The sequence below is a fragment of the Hemiscyllium ocellatum genome, chromosome 31 (assembly GCF_020745735.1).
Source record: "Hemiscyllium ocellatum isolate sHemOce1 chromosome 31, sHemOce1.pat.X.cur, whole genome shotgun sequence".
Classification (NCBI taxonomy): domain Eukaryota; kingdom Metazoa; phylum Chordata; class Chondrichthyes; order Orectolobiformes; family Hemiscylliidae; genus Hemiscyllium; species Hemiscyllium ocellatum.
Window position 1 is genome coordinate 11,799,534 of NC_083431.1, and position 26,724 is coordinate 11,826,257.

General features: G+C 45.5%; 1 protein-coding gene across 12 annotated transcripts in view; it reads right to left on the minus strand.

Moving 5' to 3' along the window:
* msi2b (musashi RNA-binding protein 2b) overlaps positions 1-26,724 on the minus strand; it is a 556,019-nt gene that overhangs the window by 143,587 nt on the left and 385,708 nt on the right. For all 12 annotated transcript variants that reach the window (XM_060848367.1, XM_060848364.1, XM_060848361.1 and 9 more), the window contains one exon: positions 4,924-4,998. In XM_060848367.1, coding sequence (XP_060704350.1) covers positions 4,924-4,998 — 75 coding nt within the window. The remainder of the gene's footprint in view (positions 1-4,923; positions 4,999-26,724) is intronic.

A 26,724-nucleotide genomic window follows, 5' to 3' on the forward strand; every position in this document is an offset into this window, starting at 1 on the left:
AGGTTGGGGTGGTTTTTCTTGGGGTTGATGTCTCTCAAAGCCATGGGAGGTCTAGACCAGGGGTATGAATTGAAATGACAGGGTCTTGGTGCGACTCCTGACCCCAGGCCTCCAACTCCAGACCAGAGCACGATGTCCTCTCACACACCCCCTCCCCTGCCCCGCATGGACCCCTGGTTGTGGCACCCTGACCCAGGCAGAGACAACCTTTCCTAATGACAGATGAGTCAAGAACACTCGGGCACAGATTGGCAAAAGAACCAAAACGTGACCTGGGAAGAAAGTGGAGTTTGACGCAGTGGGTAATTGAGATCTGGTGCCTACCTGAAAATGTGGAAGAATACATTTCAACTCTGGCTTTTGACAGGGAAGAGGAGATAAACACTCTTTTGCAATATAACCATCCTGTGATTTTATCAAAGTGAGGTATAAGAGAATCAAAGGAGAACAAACCAAGGGAGGTCTAGCAATCCCAGATTATTTGATGTACTGACAGAAACTAGCCTGAAATCGAGAATTATACCTCACAATTGACATCAGGTATGGTTATCACCAGGGCCAGACAGAATGGTTAGACATCCATACACTCTATACAGTGGAATAGGGCAACATTATTCACCTGTAGGATGGAATTATGATAGATATTAATATTTCAGTTGACTCATTCACTTGATTGAAATGATCATTAGTGTAAACAAATGGGTCCCTATCAATCTTTCTCCTTCATATGGGAAAATGGGATTAGAAAAATTAGGTTACTGTTTTTGGCAGGTGCTGGTGCAATGGGCCAAACAGCCTTTTTCTGTGCTGTTGATCTAAGACTCTATATATCAGAATCATCCTTATCACACAGCATTGAGTATTGCCCCCTTGCATTTTATTAACAGTTGTCTCGTGTTCAGTTCCTAGTTGGAGTGCACAGGTGATTCAACTGAGTGCTGAACCCTTAAGGAGATGTATCTGTTTTTTTCTGCCGTTTATAAGGCATTTTTCTTGCATGAGAGTGCCAACCACAGCCCACAGCTCGACACTCACAGATCACACCATGAGCAGTGTTCTGGGAGATTCCCAGGCACGGAGCCATAGATGGGTTTTCCTGGGATCTACGCACAAAAACACAAACACTGAGCTTTGGACTGAAGGGAGGTAGTATAGCTCCCTGCGATTGGAGGGTCTCGGATTACATTGGAGTTACCGCCACTGCAAGTAGGAGGCTACTACATCCATCTCAGCATTAAGTACTAATGAACCTATTGGGAGTGACTTCATTAAGATTACACTTCACCTCCTTGGTAGAGGATTGGTGGACACCTGAATAATCTTATTCCCAACTCGCCTGGATACATAGATGGACTGGCACTTGTGTCACTGTGGTAGTGAGTCAGGAGATTGGGTTCCAGTCCCACCTGATCCAGAGGTATGTAGCAGCAAGACCTCACACATTGATTAGGAAATATTCAGAATGCAATGATAGATGGGCTCTTGTGGCACAGTGGTAGCATCCTTACCTCTAGGACAGGAGGCCTAGGTTCAAGTCCCATCTACTCCAGAAGTGTGTCATAACCACTCGCAACAGGTCCATCAGAAAATATCTGGATGTACCAATGAGGACATGAAAATAGGAGCAGCTGGAGACCATTAGGTCCATTGGGCCTGCTACCCCCAATAAGATCATGGCTGATCAAACTAAGGCCTTGACTCCATTTTACTGATTGGTCTCCTTAACTCTAGTCTCTCTTGTCAATGAAAAACCTGTCTAACTCAGCAATAACATGGCCCTGCCTCCACAGCTCTCTAGAGAAAAGAATTCTGAACTCTGAGAAAGGTGATTTCCACTTCATCGCCATCTGAAGTAGGATGCCTCTTCTTTTAAACTGTTCCTCCTGAATGTTGAAACTCCCAGGAGGGAACCACCTTCAGCCTCCCCTTTTGAATCTCCTTAGAATAAAGGCAAAGTTGCCAAAGTCCTACCAGATCATGGGGCTGCTGTCTCATTAGAGAGAGAGAGAGAGAAAGAGAGAGAGAGAGAGACGACAGATGGTGGTTTATCCTGAGAGTTACCACACCTAAGGTGAGGAGGAAGAGGTTGAGAAAGAGAGACTTTCATTGTAACCTCATAAGGTGTGGAAGTTGAACCTGCAATGTTGGTGTCACTCTGCATCTGAGTTAACTAACCAACCCCCCTATTTCAGTATATGACATCTTTCAATGGGATCACCTCTCATTCTGCTAAACTCCAAAGTGTTATCAACAACTATACTCTAGTAGAACAGTCGTTCTGCAGTCAAATGTCCCAAGCATTTAAAGGGCTAATGCTAGCTGGTGCTGGCTTTCTGCACTATATGAATGAGAATGCCAGAATCTATAAAAGGCCCTGTGGGTGCTAAAGGTCAAAGGGCAACCTTCTGAATATTATGGAAAAGGGTCAGCCAATTATAATCTCAACAGCTCCCAAGTGTCTCAACACCATCATATCGACCCAGTATTTCTGCAAAGGACATACAGTTCAGTCCAGATGATCGCACCACAATGCCACAGATTTCACTAGCCCCAGCTATACCTGGCCGGCCGACTGATTGTATCAACATGAGCTGACCTCTCAGTAATGGCACTCTGTTAAAAACGCAACCAACCACCTCGTGCCGTCAAGAACTGTCAAGTGAATGGCTAATGGGGTACGCTGACCCAGAAATTGAGGACATGAAGTTGGCCCTCATGACATCTACCAGAGCCACAGCCAGATACTTGCCTTTCTCTAGGACAGCTAGAGATGGACGAAAAACTTCGGCCTAGTCAGAGACTCCCATATCCCCATGAGTGAATTAAAAGATGTATTTTACTTAACTCTTCCTATTAATGCTGATGACAGCCGCGCAGACTCAGAGGAACTTTACGAAAGGTAAGGTTATGATGACTGAAGCTTAGAAACGAATAACTTAAGTCATCGTAAGAGTCAGAAGTTAATGAATTTTACATCTAGTTACAGCTGGATAACATCATCCAATTGAATGGATAGTCTGAGTGACCTCATTGCTGACCTGATTGACTTTCTAAAGTGTAATTTCACAGAATAGCATGCTATCTCATTAATAATTTTGAGAGCTTGGCATCTATTTCTCTCCGAGTATGCCTCGCTAGGGACAGAATAATCATCCTCCAAAGTACACAACACCCTTCACCGACGTATGAATTTGGGCAGTAAAGCTGAATTCGATTTCAGATAAAGGTCTGTCTTTTTTTTTCCTTTCAATGCCCCACTGGAGGTTACATGGCTCGGTCAGCTCATTACAAAATAAATCTGGGCTACCCACCCTGCTGAATCCTCAGAAAGGTAAGAACATCCGGGATAGATCAGGATGTTCACAAAGTGCAGATAAACATGAGCAGACTGCATCTCTCTCTCTCCCTCTCTCTCTCTGTGCTACACAGTCATTTAATCATGAACTGCAAACTAACACATTATCAGAAGACAGACACAAGGTACAGAGCTGTCTTGACCTGACAACGGTTGTTAGCTGGCTACTCTGAGTGTATTGCGCAATGATGGGGGGTGATTTTGATGGTCAACGTGTTACGCTACCCATTAGAATTTCTGCACAATGTGAATGAATGGAAACAGCATTCCCAAACTTGGGAGTGGAATTTTGTTTCTCGTGGACGCACTTGCTAAATCCCTAGGTATGGGGACAAAGAGTAAGGCGACTCAGAACACGACTGTCAGCCAATGTACTCATGTTTAGCATGTGTCATAGACTCCCTTGAGGCGGTGACGCCAAGTGGTATTATCACGAGGCAATTAACCCAGAGACCCTGGTGATATTCTGGGGACCTGAGTTCAAATCCTGCCATGGTAGATGGTGGAATTTGAATTCAATAAATATCTAGAATTAAGAATCAAGTGACAATGGTTTTCGGTGGGAGGAACCTAATTGGCTCACTAATATCCCCTAGGGAAGGGAATGCTATCCTTACCTTGACTGGTCTGCAGGTGATTCCCAGGGTCATATCAATGTAGTTGATTCTTAAACGAACCCTCTGGGAGCTACGGATGAGCAATAAATGTTGGTCTAACCGTTCAAGCCTATGTTCCATGGATGAATAATTAATAAAAGATGGTCTTCTCAAGGACTTTTAGGGAAGGAATTTCACTGCCCGTGACTGACCAGGCCTATGTGTGATGGTGTTGCCATTGTTAATGTGTTCACTCTTCCCTGATGCCCATTGAGATAATTTGGCCAACCACCTGGCTGTGTTTGGTCCATCATCACTAGCGTCTCAGGGACACTGGTTGAGATGGCAGGGAGGTGATGCCAAATTTGCCTACAGTGCCAACACCCCATTAAATTTAACACGTTCACAAGAGGATATGCCACTGTCTTTCTGCAGATGGCAAGTTCTTAAGTCACAAGGGTGGCAGAAACAAGGCTTTTAAAGGAACTGAGCAGAGATCAGGCTCCAATACAGAAGAGAGAAGCCTGGGGAGAAGTTGGTTGGGGGGAAGGACAGGTGTTGAGGATTGAGGGATCACTGGGGTTTCCAGGTACAGCATTAGTGTTCGGCCCTACTCTCTTAGACAGCAATGTTATTTGGCAGAGGGTGAGTGAAACCAAACGGCAAGGTGAGGTGTAAAAGTAAAACTAACTTTAAATTGAATCTGCGACATTTAAGCAATAGCTTCGCAATCTGCCAACTCACCCTCCTTTCCAAGTACAGCACTTTATCCCGACCTGCTCCTACACTCCACCACCTAATGACTCACAAACAACCAGCAGAGATTCTCACAGGGAACTGGGATAAAACTGTGGTATCCAGTCAGACAGGAGCATCATGGTTTACGCTACACGCTCACTAACACAGTGACTGGGGGGTGGGGTTTGAGAGAGTTAAGGCAGCCGCTGCAAGCTACGATCAAGGTCTACGTACCTGGGAACTGGTAGCTGTAGCTGGGTGCGAATCCAGGGTATCCACGGCCATACGTTGCAACAAAGTTTGGGTAGCCTTTGAAACAATATTTTAGAAAGGAAGAGAGAGAGAAAGAAAATGTCGGGTTAGATGAAACAGCTGTTAACTGGTGCGTGCACCTTAGTTTGATATCATGTCACAAACATCACTGTTCATCTAATTATTTAGTAAGTAGAAGCAAGCAGCTGCCTCCTTGTTTGCTGAGTTCGAGGTGATTCATTCCTCATTCAAATCCTCACTTATTCAGTCTGCAGAGGGGATACTCCTCTGTAGGTGTGCACCAATGCTGATGGTAACAGGCTGACTTCAAGACAAACGTAAATAAGCTCAAAGCACAGGTTAAGTAAATGGGAAGACAGGATGTTTATATTGATGTTAAGAATGTCTTGTCCCTCCTCTTTTGAACATACTTGGTAGTCATAAGAACTTAAGATCTAAGAGCAGGAGTAGGCCATTCAGCCCCACAGGCCTGTTGCGCCATTTGCTACCATCCTGAGTGATCTCAGCTCAGTCTCAACTCCACTTTCATGCATGCTCACAAACACCCTACAACCCGTTACTGATTAAAAATCTGTCCATCTTCTCCTTAAATGTACTCAATGTCCCAGCATCCACCACACTCTGGGGCAGTGGTTTCCACCGATTCACAACTTTTTGAGAGAAGTGACGTATCTTCCACCTCTTGTCCTAAAGCTATCACCTCTCATTCTAGGTTGCCTCACATGAAGAAACATCCTCTCCATGTCTACTTTGTGAACCCCCATTAGCATCTCATATATCTCAATGAGATCTCCTCTCATTCTTCTAAACTCCAGACAGTATCGGCCTAAACTGCTCAATCTCTCCTCTTTGGACAAAACCCTCATCTCTGGGATCAATCCAGTGAACCTACTTTGAACTGCCTCCAATGCAACTACTTCTCTCCCCAAGTACAGGGAACAAAACTACACGCACTCCTCCCGCTGCGGTCTCATTAATGCCTTGTACAGTCACTGTTGGCACCTCACTGTAGCCCAACCCAATGATCACTCCTCAGGCACAGAATCCCTTAGGTAACTCAAGGCAGTGTGGCTGGTCATAAAGGGGTACCTTGAGGAAGCAAATCAACAGGGAAAGCGGCTGAGCACTATAATCGAGTCAAAGAATCATATAGCATGAAAACAGGCCCTTCAGCCCATCACATCTGTGTCGACCAACAAACACCAACTACACTTATCCCATTTGCTCCTTAACCTTGAACTGACCTGAACTCTAACCCATGCAGCAGCTTCCAGCAGCACCTGGTGCAAATGTCAACAAGGTAGTAACGGAGACGGGCAGAAGGATCTTGGTCAATTTTCCTCTCCCCTAACCTGGTGAGCCTCTACACTGATCACACCATCCCTAACTCTGTCAATGCCTCTCATCACTTTGTATCCCTCAATCGGTTGCCCCCCTTCAGCCTTCTCTGCTCCAGGGATGACAAACCCAGCCTAACCAGTCTCTCCTCATAACAGAAACTTCTCATCCCAGTCAGCATCCTGGTGAATCTCCTCTGCACCCTCTCCAGTGCATCCACATCCTTCTGACAATGAGGCGACTGAACTGCACACAGTATTCCATCTGTGGCCTAACTAACGTTTTATAAAGTTGTAACAAGGCTTCCTTGCTCTTATATTTTATGCACTGGCTAATGAAGGCAAGCAGCCCGTATGCCTGCTTTCCCACCCTGTCTACCTGTGCTGACACCTTCAGGGATCAATGGACTTGTACTCCCTAGGGACCTGCCATTCATTGTGTGCATCCTTCCATATTAGATGTCCCAAAATGCATCACCTCACACTTATTAGTGCCATTGCTCTACCCAATTGATCAACTCATCAAAATCAACCTTGTGATAGCCTGAGACTATCTGTCAACAACACCCACCAATTTTTGTGTCATCTGCAAGCTTACAAATTATACATTCGACATTCACTTCCAAGTTATTGATGCACATAGCAAACAGCGAGGGTCCCAGCATTGATCCCTGTGGTAAGCCGCTGGTTGCAGGCTTCCAATCGTGAAAACAACCCTCCACCATCACCCTCAGCCTTCTCTTTGCAAGCCAACTTTGGATCCAGTTCACCACTTGCCTTGGAATCCATGGTCTCTTACGTTTTGGATCAGCCTCCCATGTAGAACCCTGCCAGAGGCCTTACTGAAGTCCAAGTGAACTACATCAACTGCACTACTCTCATCAATATATTTAGTCACCTTTTCAAAACACTCAATTAAATTAGTCAGACAGACTCTCCCTCTAACAAGTCTGTGCTGGCTACCCCGATCAATCTCTGCCTTTTCAAGTATTGATTAATCCTGTCCTTTCTAAATTTTGTCCAATGATTTCTTGACCACTGCTGTCAGACTAACTGGTCTGTAATTACCTGGCCTATACCTGCTGCCTTTCTTGAACAAAGGAACCACATTAGCTATCCTCCCGTCTTCTGGCACTTCACCTGTCACTAGCCAAGTGTTAAATATCTCCACCTGGGCCCCCAACAATCTCCTCCCTTGCTTAAGTGAGGAATCAGTTTTGCCAACATCCACAGAATCCCAGATGCAGTACCACCCAAACCAACACCACTGGGGTAAACATCATATTCTCATGATCTTTGGAGAAAGTGAGAACTGCAGATGCTGGTGATCAGAGTCGAAAGTGTGGAGCTGGAAAAGCGCAGCAGGTCAGGCATCGTCAGGAATGATGAAGATCTTATGCCCGAAACATCAATTCTCCTGCTCCTCGGATGCTGCCTGACCGGCTGTGCTTTTCCAGCACCACATACTCTCGACTCATGATTTTTGGAATGTGGATTTTTAAAATAAGGATGGATTTTGATTTGTTTTGCTAAGAGAGTACAAAATCATTTGGACAATGAATTAAATCCATCATTTCTAAGACAACATGTGATTTCGGTCAACTATCTCTGGGGATGTGTAATGTTGCAGGATGGCACAGTCAAAAAACCCTTAGAAATAGTGACCATGACATGGTCGAGTTTAGCTTTCAGTTTTAGACAGGGGAACCTGAGTCATGAGCAACTGAGCTAAACATAAATAAGTGAAAAGGCAAAGCAATGAGGGCAGAACTGGATGGAGTGGACTGGGAAAAGAGCTGAGCAGTGAAAATGATTGAGAAACAAAGTCAGATATTTGAGAAAACAGTTCATGGCTCACAGCAAAGATATATTCCATGAAGGAGGAAGGAGTCTAGGAATGGGATAAGGTAACCATGGTTAACCAGGGAAGTTAAGGGTAGCATCAGATTAGGAGGAACAAGCATACAATGTAGCAGCCAGCAGATTAGGAAAATTTTAAAAGCCAACATAAAACAGCCAAGAAAAAATGAAGAGGGAGAAACTAAACTGTGAAAGTAAACTCGCAAGTAATATTAAGATGGATAGTAAGAGCTTTTTAAAAATGTCAATAAAAGGAAGAAAGAAGCCAAAGTGAACATAGGGTGAGAATGAGGCTGGGGAAATAATAATGGGAAACTAGGAAAAGGCAAGGAGTCAAATCAATACTTTGCATCAGTCTTCACAGGGGAAGACGCCAATAGAATCTCAAAATTATTAAACACTCAAGGGGCAAAAGGAGGAGAGTAGCTAAATGCAATAACTGTCTCTCAAGAAAAAGTGCTAGGGCAACTAATGGGGATAAAGATTCATAAATCCCTTGGACCTGATGGATAGGATATTAAAAACAAAGTTGCAATGGAGACGGTGGACACACTGGTAATAATCATTACAGGAACTCTAGACTCTCTTGGAAAACTGTCAATGTAATACCTTTACATAGAAAGGAAATAAGACAAAAGCAGGTAACTGGAGGCCAGTTAGCTCAGTGTCTTAATTGGGAAAATGTTAGAGTCTATTATAAAGGATACAATAGGAAAGCATTTAGAAGCACATAACATGATCAAACAGAGGCAGCATGGCTTCATGTAGGGAATATCATGCCTGCCAAATTTAGTGGAACTCTTTGAGGAGATAACAAGCAGGATAGATTAAAGGGAAGCAGTGGATGTAATATATTTGGATTTTCACAAGGTGGTTAATGAGTAGATTAGACTGCTTATTTAGATAGAGCCCCTGTTGCTGGAGCTGCTTTACTGGAATGCACTGAGGATTGGCTAACCAATAGAAGACAGACAGTTTGAGTAAGGGAGACAGTTTCAGTCTGACAATCTGAAACGAATGGACTGCCACAGAGATCAATGCTGCACAAGGCACTACTCAGCCCACTGTTGGAATACAGGAAACAGTTTTGGGCCCTGTATCTAAGGAAAGATATCCTGGCATTGGAGGTATTCCAAAGAAGGCTTGTTAGGCTAATCCCGGGTATGGAGGGATTGTTGCGTGAAGATTATTAGATTGGGCCTGTACTCATTGGAATATACAAGAATGAGAGGTGACTATATTGAAACATACCAGATTCTTAGAGGGCTTAACAGAATAGCTGCAGCAAGGTTGTTTCCCCACGGGGGGAATCCAAGGCCGGACACAATAAGGGATCACACATTTATGACAGAGATGAGGAGGAATTACTTCCCATGGAAAGTTGTGGATCTGTGAAATTCTTTACCAAAAAGGATGGCTGAAGCTGGATCTTTAAGCATTTTCAAGGCTGAGGTAGACAGATTTTTAATCATTAAGAGAACCAATGGGGAACACAATGGGGGAAAAGCTAGAAATCAAAGTTGAGGATTATCAGAAGCACCGTGATCTCATTGAATGGCAGAGCTGACTCGATGGGGCGGAATGGTCTACTTCTGCTCCAATGTCTCATGGTCCAACTACCCATTGGACATCGGTGGTGTTAATGGATAAAATATTTAGAATATTGAGGTTATGACAGATGAACACAGTAAGGCAATCATTTCAGTTCTGAGCTCAGAACAGAAGATTCTAAGTTTTATTTCAGAAGAGAACAGTTCATATCCTCGCAGAAAAAACAAGTTTCTCAGTTCAATTCAGTTCAAGGAGACAAGTCACCTCACCAGAAGTTATTTCTAGCCTGTGAGTCTTCTAAGCCAGGAGAGTTTGGATAGAAATCTTCAAGTTCTTACAACGAGGAGGTTAGACCATCCAAACTGTGAAAGGTTCAGGCTGGTTGACTTGGAGATGATTTACAAAACTGTCTCTGAGACAAAGAGACTGTGGAAGGAAAGTAAAGTCTTCAAAGCTGAGATTGGGGTGACATTTCTTTGGGATTGATTCTCTGTAAAGGATGACGTTGGGAAAATGGTTGAAACTTTGTTTTGACACTTGTGCTAAAATCTCTCTCTCTGCTGGCCACAGTTTTGTTTGTTCTCTTTTTCTTTTGTGTAAGCAACTTATGTCCTATTGTTCTAGAGTGTCTGCTGCCTTGTGTGAATGTATATCTGTGACTAAACAACTGCAAAAATTAAATATATGATCTCTCAAGCCAAGTTTCAGCCAGTTCTGACTTGTCCAGTAATACTATCAGCTGGGATCATTTCCATTGCCAGCAATTAACACAAGTCTGAGGCTACACTGCAGGGCAACTGGTGATTCAGAGCTTGAAAGGTTAAGTGTGATTTGACAGAGTAATTCTTAATGGGACTAAAATAAGAGAAAGGGCATGCAGGCTGAACGTGCCATCTTAGCAGGCATTTGATGGTGTGTATTAATAATTCAACGCTCATTTAATGGGTTATTAATTTTTCATGGTTTTAAGGAAAAAAAAAGGCTTGTTACATTTAACTTGAATCTTTTCATACTTCCTCCAATTTTAATTTCCAACGCTGCTCAATGCCACCCTCAGCACAGACTGCGAATCTGAAGAAAATACTAGGAACAGAATGATACCCATTAAACGGAAATAAATCCCCTCAGATTTGTCTAATTGTTTTGCTGATGGATGTCTGGGTGTAACTGTCAGTGCCCTTGAACACTGTCAGACGGCTGAGTGGAAACTAGATTCACAGGTGGGGTGGATAGAAGCAGTAGGATCCCTTCACAGGGAGGAGGCCATTCAGCCCCTTGAACCTTACTGTTAGAGGAATGACACCTCAACACCATGTCCTAGCCTTTGAACCTTGTCCTTAACTAACAACTAATTAATTAATTCAAATCCCCGGTGGGCATAAAGGATTTAGAGGGGCAAAGGGGAAATGGTTTCCTCTGAAGGGTGGTGGATATCTGAAACTCACTGCCTGAAGGGGGCAGTAGAGGCAGGAACTATTATACATTGAGGACGTTCTTCGATGGGGATTTAAAATGCCTTAACACACAAGGATATGGATCAAGTGCTATAAAACAGGATTAGAGTCGAATTATAGAATCCCTACAGTGTGGAAGCAGGCCATTCAGCCCATTGAGTCCAGACCAACCCACCGAAGAGCATTCCCACCCAGACTCAGCCCTACTCAGTCCTGTAACCCTGCATTTCTCATGGCTAACCTGCCTAGCCTACACATCCCTGGTCACTGTGGGCATTTTAGTGTGGCCAATCCACCCGAACCTGCATATGTTTTGGAGTAGATAGATGCTTCACGATCAAAGCATGGGCATTGCAGGACAACGGCCATCTTTGTACGCTGTAAAATTTTATACAAACTTTATGATTGTCGCAAACATCTATAGACTTTAGTCTTTAACTTTTCAACAGATACAGCCTTTTGTCGGAGAGAATTCCAGCTGTGGAAAGCATTTCCTGACTTTTGTTTGTTTCTCCCCACTTGGTCTGGACTTCCGCACACCAGAGGAACCAGCTTCTTCAGGACTACCGAGATGCTGAACAGATGCTTCCTTGTGTGGGGGGATGGATGAGGACTACAGGCCGCCATTTAAAAACCAGGGTTCTTCCCATTTCAGACCAAGAAAGGAATTAAAACCTCACAGGGTTGAGGGTCTTTGAACACCTCTTCCCCAGAGAAGGTTGGAGGCAGGGCCATTGAATATTTTGAACGTAGAGGTGGATAGAATTTTTGATGATGAGGGAGTCAAAGGGCAGAAACATGGAGCTGTGGGCAAAATCGAATCGGCCATGATTTTGTTGGGGTCGGTGGGGCTGGCTTGACGGGACGAATGGCCTACTTCTCCCAGGTGTCCGTGTACTTTATCACACGGTTTTCTTTCAGTTTGACCCTTGAGAGGATACAAACCAAGTCCATGAAACCTGTCCTCATAAATAAGCCAGTGAAACATATGATACTGTTCGGGGGGGGCCCTGTGTCATAGCCACTTCCAAGGCCCCAAGCTGAAAGGTACCAGTGAAGTTGTTGGGTTTTGTTTGAAGAGAGAGAATCTGGCAGCTTTTGCAATCACGTTTCCTCCTTCAGCCAGCCCAGAAAAGACTCAGATGAACTGAGCCGAATTGATGCTCTAATCTGGAGTGCCAAATCCGAATGTGTGTGTTCCTGGAGGTTTCACCAAACATTTGTCCAATGCCTTGCTTATCAAACAGCCATTCTCCTCCCTGCTGTTCACAGGACTTTTGTCACTTTTTCTTTGAAACACGTGTCTGCTGGCAATCAGAAACCAAAACAGAACTAGCTGGAAAGGCTCAGCAGTTCTGGCTGCGTTCGTGGAGAGAAAGTAGACCTCGGGTTCTGAGGAAGGGTTACTGGACCCGAAACGTTATCTCTGCTTTCTCTCCACAGGTGCTGTCAGACCTGCTGAGCTTTTCCAGCAATTTCTGTTTTCGTCTCTCATTTTGAACAGTCCTATCATTATTTTAATTTTTGCTCCTTTTCTTCCACGACAGCAGCATCCAGTTTGAATCCTAGACTCTGCGGGACAATCGCTGGGTTGACGGCTTCACTTGGAACCATCCAGTTCCGACACCCAGTTGGCACTCTGCCATGGTTTGTGAGAATGTACCGCCTCCGAGGGTAGTTGAGATGGGAAACCTCACTAACCTTTAAAAAGCACTTGAGCAATTGTTGTAACATTCAAAACTATGGCTAAAGTGTTAGAAAGTGGTGTTCATGTAGTGTGTCAGCACAGACTCAAAGGGCCAAAGGGCCTTTTGAGTGTTGTAGGAGTCAAGAGCATGCCTTGGAACTGCCTCTAAAAGTTAGCGCTGGTTTTGAAGCACTGTGGGGAGTAAAGGGAAATGTGTAGTCTTTTATTTTTAACATTTCCAAGAAGTGAAAAAGGTATTGGATTTTCCGGTCTGCTGTCTCCAGTTCCCGAACTGGGCTCTTGCCAAGAGACAGCTAAATTAGGACGTTGTCTAACAAAGACAATGTGCATTTGTGTAGCACCACTGAAGGTTCAACGGCAGTTCACAGCAGTGCCATAACTTCAGACAGACACAGATGAGGCAATATTGGGATGGGTGGCCAAAGAGGTTTGGGCTCCGTGGAGCTTTTTTGAAAGGAGAGACAGCGAGATTCAGGGGCAGCGTCCCAGAGATTAGCAGCTGAAGGTACAGTCACCGACGGTGAAGCGGCAGATGTTGGGGCCATGTAAGACGTCAGAACCAGAGGAGCACAGAGGTCATGGAAGAGTGATCATTTGTAGGAGCGACAATCATCGAGGCAATGGATGCCCCATTTGGTGCGTGACTCGATAGCTCCGTTCAAAAGCTGCATGTTACACTGTGTTCAGAAAGCTCAGAACAATGTGATGGCATCCAGCAAGGCCCAACTGAACTGCAGTGATTGTAACGAGGTCAGCCAGACAGACCTCATAGAATAAGAGTTCCCTGATTGGGGCCATTAGCCTGGTCCAATCAGGGAGTCCTGGCTGAAAGATAGAAACAGGAGTGTCAGAGATTCTGCTCACTCTGAGAGCTGACTCTGAGGGAACTGGATCACTATCAATGATTCTCCACCTGTAAGTCATCGGTGGTCCCACGCGGACAAGGATGACTCTCTCCCACTCTCTGGGTGAATCTGTAGGTTGCTGGACAGACCAATGGGGCTACCACAGGCTCTAGTACACTTGGGGTAGGTGGTGGTCACGGGAAGGGATGGGTGAGGTGTCGGTGTGGCTTGTCTAAATAAAGGGTGACTTGGTGATGTGATAGCACCCTCTGAGGAGTTATGTTATGAACCCGCATATGTCAGTGAGCACTCTGCGAGATGGAACAAGGTCCACGAGATGCTGATCTCAAGACAATGGAAGGTGACGAATAATCCCTTGACTATAGCAGAAAGTGAGGACTGCAGAAAGTGAGGACTGCAGAGGCTGGAGATCAGAGTTGAAGAGTGTGGCGCTGGAAAAGCACAGCAGGTCAGGCAGCATCCAAGGAGCAGGAAAGTCAATGTTTCAGGTATAAGCCCTTCATTATAATCGCCGGGGCAGTGTGCAGTTGGACAGCTCTTTGCTGTTTGTAGGTGCTCAGGGAACAAGATGCTGCTTTATTCCTGGACGATCAAGATATTGCAGTGACACATGCACCCATTGGTTCCTGTTCTCCACTAACAGACCAACTCCACAAAACAAAACAGTACCGAGATCAAACTTCCATAACTCCATCGGTATTCCATCTTCAACAAGAGGTGGGGTTTTGATGTCTCTGTCCCTCCTACGTACAGATGGCAGGGAGCAGGTGATACATTGCAACATCCAAGAGAAGTCACTGTGAATTCCTACACTTGCCAAACTATTTTGGGTTTCACGTAAAAAGGAGGTGGAAAAACAGCACAAAAAAAGACCCTTCGACCCAACAGGTCGATGCTGGTACTTATGCTCTATTTCACCCAATCAGTATACCTTTGTGTGTTTATTCAGCTTCTATTTAAAATGCCTCTACGCTGTTCATGTCAAAGACTCCCTCTGGGAGCAGAGGTATGTGTGTGCACGTGTGAGGGGTTGTTAAATGGAGGAGAATACTGGAAATGACAGTTGATTATTAATCCAGAGGCCCAAACTCATGCTCTAGGTAATGATAAAGTTGCCAAAGTCCAACCAGACCTTCGGACTGCTCTCACATTAGAGACAGTGAGTTTAACCTGAGGGTCACTACACCTCAGATGAAGAAAATGGTTGAGAAGGAGAGCCCTTCATGGTCACCTCAGCTGGTGTGGGAATTGAACCCATGCCACTGGCATCACAAGCCAACTATCCAGCCTACTGAGCTAACTGACCCCTCTACAACACAGGTCACTCAATGCAAATCTGAAATTGCAAGCTAATCTCCATAACGGTGACTGTGAAGCCATCATCAATTGTCATTTTCCCCCAAAACATTGGCTCACTCAAGTCCTTTGGCAGTAGAGATCTACCATCCTTACCCAGTCTGGCCTACAAGTGACTCCAGGCCCACTCTTTACTGGGCCATTTAAGAGGTTAGTTATCAGTGCAAGAATAATCAGGGACAGCCAATGAATATCTGGCTTTCCAGTGATGCTTACATCCGTGAAAAAATAAACTGAAACCCCTCTCCCAATAAAGGAGTTCCCGCTGTTACTCCTGAATTTCCTCATAAGTTGATTGATGACCATCTTGTAACTACAGACTCCCAAACCCTTGCATTAATGACACTGTTGAGTCACAGCTCACAGAATATTGACAAAGTTATACCCCCTCTTGGGTGGGGGGGGTCTCTCTGTTCAACTTTGAGAGATGGGTGCTAAATGTTCCACACCACAGAGCACTGACAGAGCAATGCAAGTTGCTGTACCAAGGGGAGAAAGGTGACATCTCACTGCTAGCGAGATTTAGCAGATGAACACTTAACACATTAAAGTGTGTGTTTCTTGGTGAGTTATTTTAATGGAAGCAAAGCCTCACAATCAGACTAACACCTCGTTAGAACAGCATACTGAGGATTACTCGCTGACCTACATTGCCGTCTGGTCTGGCAACAATTTGATTTGGAAATTCTCAGCCTTGTTTTCAAATCCCTCCTTACCTCTCTAACCTCCTCGAGCCCTCCGAGATCACAGCCCTTCCAATATCAGCGCCAGCCAACCTACACTGACTCTGGTTTGAGCAATGTCGTGGTTTTAAAATTCTCACTCTTGTTTTCAAATCCCTCCATGCCTTCGCCCTCCACTCCTTCCAGATCTGCACCACTCTTTGCGATATTAATGTCTGGTCTCCTGTGATCTGTTGTGGCTGTCATACCTTCAACTACCAAGGGCGTGACCTCAGCCCTTCAATCCCTAAATCTCAATTCCACTTCTTTAAAACACACTTTAAAACTGATCCCTGTTTGATCAGGCTTGGGTCCTAACACCTTCTTAGGTGGCTCAGCATTGCATGTTCGCCAACGAGGCTCCTGTGAAACAAAATTCCACTATGTCAAAGGCACTATGCAAATGCAAACTGCTGTTGTTTTTGAACAAGGAGGAAGGGAAAACCTGTGCTCCAGGACAAATCAACCCTAACCCTGACCTAACTCATCAATGAATCAACCCTAACCCTGACCTAACTCATCAATGAATCAATCCTACCCCTGACCTAACTCATCAATCAACCCTAACCCTGATCTAACTCAATCAACCCTAGCCCCAACCTAACTCAATCAACCAAACCTAACCCCAACTTAACTCATCAATGAATCAACCTTAATCCCGATCTAACTCAATTAACTCTAACCCCAACCTAACTCATCAATCAACCCTAACCCCGATCTAACTCAATTAACTCTAACCCCAACCTAACTCATCAATCAACCCTAACCTCGACTTAACTCATCAATGAATCAACCCTAAGCCCAACCTAACGCAATCAACCAACCCTAACCCCAACCTAGCTCATCAATCATCCTAACCCCAACTTAACTCATTAATGAATCAACCCTAATGCCAATCCAACTCAATCAACCCTAACCCTGACCTAACTCATCAACCAACCCTAACCCTGACCTAATGCATCAATCAATCAACCCTAACCCCGACCTAACACATCAATCAATCCTAACCCTGACCTAACTCATCAGTTAACCTTAACCCCCACCTAACTCAATTAACCCTATCCCCAACCTAACTCATTAAGGCTCCTTGGATAACAGAAGTGTATGGCTGTACAGCATGGAAATAGACCCCTCTATCCAAGCCGACCAGATATCCTAAACTAATCTCGTCCAATTTGCCAAGCACTTGGCCCATCTCTGTCTAAACTCTTTTTATGGATATACCTATCCAGCTGCCTTTCAAATGTTGTAATTGTACCAGCCCCCACCATTTCCTCTGGCAGTTCATTCCATACACGCACCACCCTCTGCGTGAAAAAGTTGTCCCTTAAACCCTTTTAAATCTTTCAGCTCTCACCCTAAATTTATGCCCCTTGTTCTGGACTCCCTGACCCCAGGGAAAAGACTTTGTCTATTTATCCTATCCATGCCCCTCATAATTTTGTAAACCTCTATAAGGTCACCCCTCAGCCTCTGATGCTCCAGAGAAAACAGCCCCAGCCTATTCAGCCTCTCCTTGTAGCTCAAACCCTCCATCCCTGGCAACATCCTTGTAAATCTTTTCTGAACTCTTTCAAGTTTCACAACATCTTTCCTGTAGCGTGGAGACCAGCATTCATCTTCCAAATCTGCAACCTCTACCAGTGTGGGAGATAGCAGAAGGACGCGAGTAACAGGTCCACAGGAATACTGCCATTTGCAACTTCCCCTCCAATTTTTATTTATTCATCCACAGGATATGGGCATCGCTGACTGGGCCAGAATATACTTCCCATCCCCAGGAGTGGTTCAAGTGAACACCTCACTACCTCCTCCAGGGTAATTGTGGATGGGCAGTAAGAGCTGGACCAGCCAGCGATGCCCACGCCCCATGAAGAATTGGAAGACTGAATGTGGAGGGTAGCTCTCTTGAGGACACAGATCCATGTCGCTGGTTTAAGCTACATTGGGCAGCTTAATGAACAGCACTGCGTAAAGATTAAAGACCAAAGACTGAATCATTCGGCTCACACCTACGCACCAAACCTTAATGGCCCCTGTTTGCAGAGATTGAGCTGATTTTGCCAAACTGACCAACAACAAAACCTTGCATAGAGACATGATGTGGAGATGCCGGTGTTGGACTGGGGTGGACAAAGTTAAAAATCACAGAACACCAGGTTATAGCCCACAGGTTTAATCGGAAGCACTAGCTTTCAGAACGCCACTCCTTCATCAGGTGGTTGTGGAGGGCTCAATTTTTCACTGTATAATTTCAGTTATATCACACTATAAACGTTTGCTATAAATTCTGTGTCTTACAATTGTGTCCTCCACAATCACCTGATGAAGGAGCGTCGCTCCGAAAGCTAGTGCTTCCAATTAAACCTGTTGGACTATAACCTGGTGTTGTGTGATTTTTTTTTAACTTTGCATTGAGACAGCGCCTTTCACAATCTCTGGATGTCACTTCCTAGACAACCAGGCATTTCTTTCCGTGTTTGTCACTGTCGCAACGCTGGATCTGTGTGGCTTTGTTCGTTTATAAGGGTAAATAGGGCTGTATTGACCAGATTAGCCACACTGTGCCTTTAATTATAGTTTACTTGTTCAGTGTGGAATAGAGTTTCACAGCTCGATCACAGCTCGTTCTGTTCCATGTCGAAACACCAGACTAAGACGATTAAAGCTCCAGCACTGTTAATCTGTTTGTGTTTACAAAGCAAATATCTGGCACCTTCTAACTGAAACTCACAGTAGGTTGCAGGCTGAGTGGGCTTGTTCTGCCTCTCTCTGTCTATCTGCATTCGGATGTTCCACCCCCTGTTCACCAGAGTCCTGAAGGCCTGTTTGCTCTCTGCCCTCTGTCTTTGGTGCCTGTTTATTTGTTTACCAGGTCCTGTGCCCTTCCCTCCATTCAGACCTGTGCTCTGCTTCTCCTCATCTGCCCCAAGGTCAGGCAGGAGGACACTGACTGAAGGCCATTGGAGCATCTACACCCCCAAATTCCCATCTGAGACACACACCAACTCCACTTATAGATAGAACAATTTCTGATTCAGAGTCCTGGGGTCAAAATCCTGCAACATGAGAGTGCGAGGGACACAGCCAGCAGGAGAGATAGTGTGAGGGAGTGTGTGTGTGAGGGAGATAACGTATGGGGGTGAGCATGAAGAGGAAAGAGAGTGAGGGGAACAGCGTGCAAGTGGGACAGCATACAAGGAGCAGAGAGTGTGAGGGGGAGAGAGTGAGCCAAATGGCAAGAAAGAGCAAGGAGGGGGAGGAATGTGAGGGGGGCGAGAGCACGAGGGGGACAGCGGGAGAGGGTGAGCCGGTGTGGGTGGGGAAAAGAGAGTCTGAAGGGGGGGGGAGAGTGCATGAGGGAGGGAGAGAGTGAGGAAGGATAGAGAGAGCTTGAGGAGGAGGGTGCATGGGGGGGAGAGAGCGCAAGAGAGGAGGGGTAGAGAGAGTACGAGGGGGAGACAGCACGAGAGGGACAGGGTGCAAGGGGGAGAGAGTGCGAGGAGAGGGTAGAGAGAGCATGAGGGGGAGAGATGGCAAGGGGGCGAGACTGCAAGGAGGTAAGAGCATGAGGGGGTGAGGGCATGAAGGGGGTGAGGGTAAGAGGGGGAGAGAACGTGAGAGGTAGAAAGTGCAAAGGTAGAGAGCATGAGTGAGGTAGTGAGGAGGAGAAAATGAGAGAATGGCGGGGAAAGTATGAGGGAGTGCATGCATCTGAGTGAGACAGTGCGCAAGGGAGAGTGGGTGAGAGAGCGTGCACGAGGGACCGAGGGTACAAGTACGTGCAAGAGCATGTGTCTGCAAGCGAGTGTGTGGGAGAGTCTGTAACAGGAAACAATGGTCCAAGTCATTATTTAGACAATCCAATTTTACTCTTGTTTTATATTTCACTGCTCAAATCCCCTTGCCAAGGTCTTGTTTTCTGTGATTTAACAAGTTGTTTAGACAACGTGGGTCAATAAAAGAAATTGGTTACTGGCTTGATGCAGTCAGACTGATGTTGTGTCTGAAAAATGATTTTAGTGCTTTAGGCTGAAGCTGTCTTTGAGTGTTTAAGGCAGCACCCATAAGCACACATCACAACGAAAGCTGTTACCAGTGGCAGAGACATTTCTACTGGCAACCTTATTGCACAGATCTTTTAACAGGGTAATATCAAACTCATCTCACTGCCACTTCAATTGAGATTTATTTTAAACTTGTTAACACCACCAAAACAGCAAGAGAGGAATCTGACACAAGCTACTTTAGCACTGGTTCAAGAACATCAGCAATCATTTTGTTTTGCTAACTGATTGCAATTTTACTTGAAAGTGAAAAAGAAAACACATTAAACTTTGCCTGAGAGCGTGGAGGGAAGGACAGGGAAAAGGAAAGGCAAAGTGAGCGACTGAGTTCAGAGAGAGAGCTGGAGAAGAGAGCTAGAAACACGAAGCAATCCAGAGAGATGGGGATAGCGAGGATAATGATCGAGAGGAACATTAGAACAGGTGCTATTTTTAGCAGACTGGTTAATACAACTCCATCAAATTCCTGTGATTAGAAAAGACATTTGAACAACTTGCTAAAATAGTACGTGTCAAGAATTTGTTGAGTGGGGGGGATGCAGAAAATTGGCAGGTCGACTGACCTAATCCCAGGAGGTAAAAAAGATATTAAAGGAAGATGGTGCTGGTGGAAGAGAGGAGGGAATAACCAGGTAGGTGAAAAAGGGCAGATAGAGATAAAGAGATATCAGAAAGGAATAATCGGGGAGGGGGTGGCGCAACAGCAGATACAGTATAAGGAATGGAGCAACTAGAACACAGGGTGAGAGACAAGCAGAAAGAAGGCAAGCGAGAGGGCAGGAGAGGAAGTGAGAGAGGACAGGTGGCAGGTGCAGCAAGCAACTAGGAAGGCACATATCGCGGGTTTTTCTTGGAAGAGGGTCAGGGTCCTGCACTGAAGCTGCTGCATGTAGTTCAAGCCTCAGTGAGGTTTCACCTGGAGTACTGTGCACAGTTTTGTTCTCTTTCCGTATTTGCAAAGAGGGAGTGCAACCAATATTCACCAGATTGATCCCTGGGATGATGGGTCTGTGCTCTCGGGAAGGATTGAGGAGCTGGCTCTGTACTCACTACCATTGAGAAGAATGTGAGGTGATCTCATTGAAGTATGTAAATTTCTCACAAGGCTAGATGCAGGAAGGGTGTCTCCCCTAAAGGCAGGGGGTTTGTGAATACGAGGGGACGCAGTCTCGGAATAAAACACAGGACATTCAGGATTGAGGTGAGGAGGAAATTCCTGAATCTTTGAGAATTCTCTGTTCCAAAGGCAGTGGAAGCTCACTGTTGAGTGCGCTCAGGACAGGATTGATAGATTTCTGGACATTAGCTACATCAAAGGATATGGGGATAGTGTGGAAAGTGGTGCTGAGCTGGCTGAATGGCAGTGCAGGCTCGAGGGGCTGAATGGCCTCCTCCTGTTCCCAATTTCCTATGTCCCTGTGACAGTTAGAGATAGGTGAGTGATAAAGAGAAAAATGAAAGAGGCAGAAAAAAAACTGAAGACAGATGAATAAGTGAGAGGTACAGAGAAAGCAAACACAATAATTATAATGCAGCAGCAGGAGAGAGATGAACAAGTCAAAATTAATCTGATTTAATACAAGACTGGGAGAGACACAAGGTGACTTTTTCCTGTGTTTCTTGGTGTTGAGAGAGGCTGGACAGTAAAAACCAACTACCTTGCAGCTATCCTGGCCGAGAAAGTGATTTAAGGACATTCACATCTAACACTTTAATAAGTGAAATATTATTGTCTTTCTGCTTATTAGTATTTAATGTGTTGAACGTCGACTGTTGACCTGTGAGTGTACAGCAGGGATGGCTGAAATTACTTTTATAGCTGTGGGGTCTGTAGTGGGACGATGATGAACGGGAAGGTGCAGCAGGTTAAGGCAAGAATTGTGCACAATGGGGAAACGAGAAGCAGAAGCAGAAAATGCTTTCACCATTTCTCAACAACCGTCATAGGTCAAGCCAAGTCTGACTGAGGAGATGATTGCACACGTTATACTTTTGGGCTAGGTCACTAGTTTTTACCTTTTTTTGTACGCTGTGTTAAAATATCTGCTCCGGGCTTCCAACTCACATTTCCAGCTCCCCCTCCTGCTTTGTTAACTTGTTGCTTTAACAATCCCCATCGCCACCACCCACCAAGTCACACACTCATCTTAACCAATCAAACACAGTGAACATCACTGAAGGTGAACTCACGCGATCAAACATTACGGTGACTGAAACGACGACAGAAATTGCTGGAGAAACTCAGCAGGTCTGGCTGATTCCGGAGAGAGAGAAAGCAGAGCTGAAAATATGTTGCTGGAAAGGCGCAGCAGGTCAGGGAGCATCCAAGGAACAGGAGATTGGACGTTTCGGGCATAAGCCCTTCTTCAGGAATCCTGAAGAAGGGCTTATGCCCGAAACGTTGAATCTCCTGTTCCTTGGATGCTGCCTGACCTGCTGCACTTTTCCAGCAACACATTTTCAGTTCTGATCTCCAGCATCTGCAGTCCTCACTTTCTCCAGAGAGAAAGCAGAGTCAATGTTTCGAGACTAGTGACCCTTCTTCAGATCAGAAGAAAGGTTCTAAAGAAAGGGGGGTCACTGGATCTGAATTGTTAGCTTTGTTTTCTGTCCACAGGTGTTTCCAGGCCTGCTGAGTTTCTCCAGCAATTTCTGGATTTTTTTTCCCTTCAGAACTCCAGCATCGTTGCTTTATTATGGAATAATTGAACACTACGGGGATAATCTGCAACGTTCCCCAACCTTTGCAGAGTGACGTCAGTCAGACTACAGGGCAGACCCAACCCCCGCCCCGTGCTGGGTGAGCAAGAGTCTAGGAAAGGATTTCCACAGAGCATGAGGCTTTGACAGAGACTGATGGAACAGCCTGATGACCATGATTTTACAGAGTGGCACAAGAGGATGGAGTGAGGAGAGCCTGCTGACTGTGGGCCGATACCCCAGCACAGTTCAGGGAGGAGGGGATCCAGTGGGGTCAACACAGTGGGCTCGATGAGAGGATGCAGGCACCGGAACTCATCCTTTATCCTTGATCCACATCACTGTCTTTCATCCATTCCCTGTGCGGTTAAGATATTAACAGTCTTCCCAAAGTAATTTCAAGCTGTTTCAGGATCCCACATGTCTATTACACACAGAGGCAACCCACAAGCTCGGAGCTGTAATTCAAAATCCCTCACCTTTCTGTGCGAGTTGTCAAACCGAAGACATCTGTAAATGTGACAACTGAGCCCTGGCAAATTGCACCCTGCTCAAATTACTTTCTCGCTGCCTCTCACTGAACCTTGTGGAACTAATGTGAACTTAACAAAGTGGACTTGCTTTTCCTCTGAGACAGTGCTGCCAGATAAGGCTGAGCTAAGCAGTTTATACCAAGCCCAGTTAGGAACCCAGCAATATGGGGTTGTCACTGTGCCCCCCCACAAACCTGTACATTCACTCAGTCATCGCCACTCCCTACATCTTCCATGTGGAATCTGCAACCTGAAATCTGATAAATTTCAATAAGGTGGACAAAGGAAAGTTGTTCCCTTTAGGTGACGGTGCAGGAACAAGGGGGTAAAGTTCGGAGTAAGGGTCACCTGAAACGTTGTCTCTGATCTCTCTCCCCGGATGCTGCCAGACCTACTGAGCTTTTCCGTCAACTTCTGTTTTTGTTTCTGATTTCCAGCATCAGCAGCTCTCTCGGTCTTTACAAAGGGTTAATCTGTCGGATATGTGGGAATGAGGGGAAGGACCTTTTTTTTAAACAGAGCGATTGGAAGGGAATAGCCAAAGTTTTTTCCTTGGGGTGGGGAGTCCAGAACGAGAGGGCATAGGTTTAGGGTGAGAGGGGAAAGATATAAAACGGACCTAAGGGGCAACCTGTACACACAGAGGGTGGTACGTGTATGGAATGAGTGGCCAGAGGAAGTGGTGGAGGCTGGAACAATTACAGCATTTAAAAGGCATTTGGATGGGTATATGAATAGGATGGGTTTAGAGGGATAAGGGCCACGTGCTGGCAAATGGGACTAAATTAATTTTGGATATCCGGTCGGAACAGACAAATTGGACCAAGGGTTCTGTTTCCGTGCTGTACAACTCATGGTTCTATAAGTGAACTCGCTGCCTATGATGCTGGTGGAAGTGGAGACCATCAATGAGTTTAGATTGGACTTGCTCTCGAGGGATGTGAATCTGCAGGATTACAGAGATGGAGCAAGGAATGGGACCGATAGAGGGCTCTGCAGAGAGCCGCCTGCACTCAATGGGACGAATAGTCTCCCTCTGTGCCAATGCAACTGGAAGACAATTAATTCCCTTCTCTCACAGCTTGGAAATTTTCCATTTTGACTTCCAGCCTAAACCTCCACAGCTGCGTGAGGAGGGTATTCCGGATTTCCGGTATCTGGCCTACGAAGAAACGATACATCAGATCCCACTGCAGAATGGGATGAACTGAGATTTTAAGATTCTTCTCCCTTGCTCCAGACTCCCTGCCCCTCCCCCACTGAAGAAAATAGCTCTCCGCACCCCCCATTAGAATCTATCGTTCACCTTAAACACCTCAGTTCAATCTCCCGTCAACCTTGTGTTCTCTAGGAATCCCGAGTCAGGCTCACACAGCCTGTTCTCAGTATGTATTGGGGATCAAGGGTTATGGGGAGAAGGCAGGAGAATGGGGTTCAGAAACACATCAGCCTGTGTGGTGTTTGCATGTTCTTCCCATGTCTGCATGGGTTTCCTCTGGATGCTCCAGTTTCCTCCCACAGTCCAAACATGTGCAGGTTGGGGTGGACTGGCCACTGCTAAATTGCCCGACATGTTCAGGGATGTGCAGACTAGGTGGATTAGCCACGGGAAATACAGGAATAGGGTCGGGTCTAGGTGAGATGCTCTTTGGAGGGTCATTGAGAACTGAATGGGCCAAATGGCCTACTTGAAGCACTGAATGGATTCTAAGATTGAATGACAGAGCACACATGATGGGCCAAATGGTCTAATTCTGCACCTATATCTTATGGTCTTTTGGTAAACCTCTCACTAACACTGCAGTGTTAGTTGATCTTGTGATGATGCTGTCTCTTTAAAAAGGTTACTCTGTCCTTGGTTTTTCTGAAGAGAGGTTGTAAATGCAGAGGTGCTGAAGAGGCTTGAGTATAACAGTTTTACAATGGAAGGGGAATGGTCAGTTCTCCCAGGTCAGGATTTTTCTAATTTATTATTAGCTGTAGCAGTCACCAGATGGTTTCAGTACCAGACGCATTGCAAACTTCAGTAAATGATTCCTAACTGACTTTCTCTGAAATCTCTCTCTGGATGTTGTTCCCTCCTGCCTGTAAAAATCTGTGTTTGAATTTACCATTTTGCCATGGGGCGTGTTAATAGGATGTCACACATTGGAACAGTTAATTGGTTACGTTTTGCAATCAGGTCGGTTAAGTTTTCCAATAGCTAAGTTACTCTAAATTCTGTTTTCTTTTGTTTGTATTTCATCTGTAGTGTTTAAATAAATTCTGTTTTGCTTAAAGCCGAGTGGTTTGACCAGCTGCATCACACCTGGAATATCCACTGCACATCTACCTTTAAAATAAGAAAACATTAGGGTCTAGGCTACCTTCTTGAAATATTCGAGGGGAGTCTGGCCTTGTGTATAGCAGTCTACACCTTTGTCCATGATCTCTCCCACTGCACTCCTCCAATTCCCTAACCCACTTCTTCCACACCTGTAGATTCAGGTTCTAGAACTAGTGCTGACAACCCACAGCCAGTATCTCTGGGTCAGTCCATGAGCCAATGGGATTTGTGGGAGGCAGGGGGAGTGCAGTCCACTCTCAAACGGAGTAGAATACTCCCTCTTCCAGTACCAGATAACCACTCCCTGGCGGACTCTGGGAGGGGTTTGGAGTGACGCAGGAAGGGTGGCAGCGACACTGGAGGGTTTACCAAAATCTGGGATCCTCCTGCCTCAGAGCATATGCTGGGGAGGGGTCGTACAGAGCATGTCTCTGCAACCATCACTTAAGATCCCAGATATATCAGAAGCTACCGAGGGGTTGGAGAAATCGACAATCTTCAACAGGCTACAGATTCCTGATGAAGGGCTTATGCCCGAAATGTCGAATTTCCTGCTCCTTGGATGCTGCCTGACCTGCTGCGCTTTTTCAGCAACACATTTTCAGCTCTGATACTCCAGCATCTGCAGACCTCACTTTCTCCTCCTACAGATGCTGGACGTCAAGAAAATACTTGACAATTGGGATCAATAAAGATTTTGTGAAGCTTATGGCACATGGCAAACACGGTTGAGGAATGGATCAGCCGTGATCTAGCTGTGTGGCACTGCGGCTCCGTGCAGACTGAGAGCCCCCCCCCCCACCGCCCAAGCCGTGACACAAATTTGTTCCCGCCCGGTGGAAGCAAGGGGTGAAAGGTCAATCCAGCAACTGCAGCAACAGCCCTCTCCTTCATCTCCTGTTGCACAATTTTGTCTGAGTCAGGAAGGCGAGGCTTAACATTTCTAACATAACATTGCTTCAATTTTCCTGTTCATTTGTCGCGATAATGCCTGACTCCACTCCAGTGAGTCTGAGGTGGGACCTGAGGGGACAAATTGGCCTCAAAGATCAGCAGCACATTAACACCAGGATGCTTCATCATGAGCCAAATCATGGCTTGCGATGACCTCTGCGCTACTTCCATTAGCCACCTTTCTGATCTCCATCCCCTCTTTTGGCGTCAAGCCATTGATTTTTTCCTGCTCCAGTTCTTTCAGAGAACAGTCAATCTCACAGTAATTAACTTCTCTGATGCAAAACGCACTCAGGGAAGAGCTGAGCCGAGAGATCTTCGCGTCCGA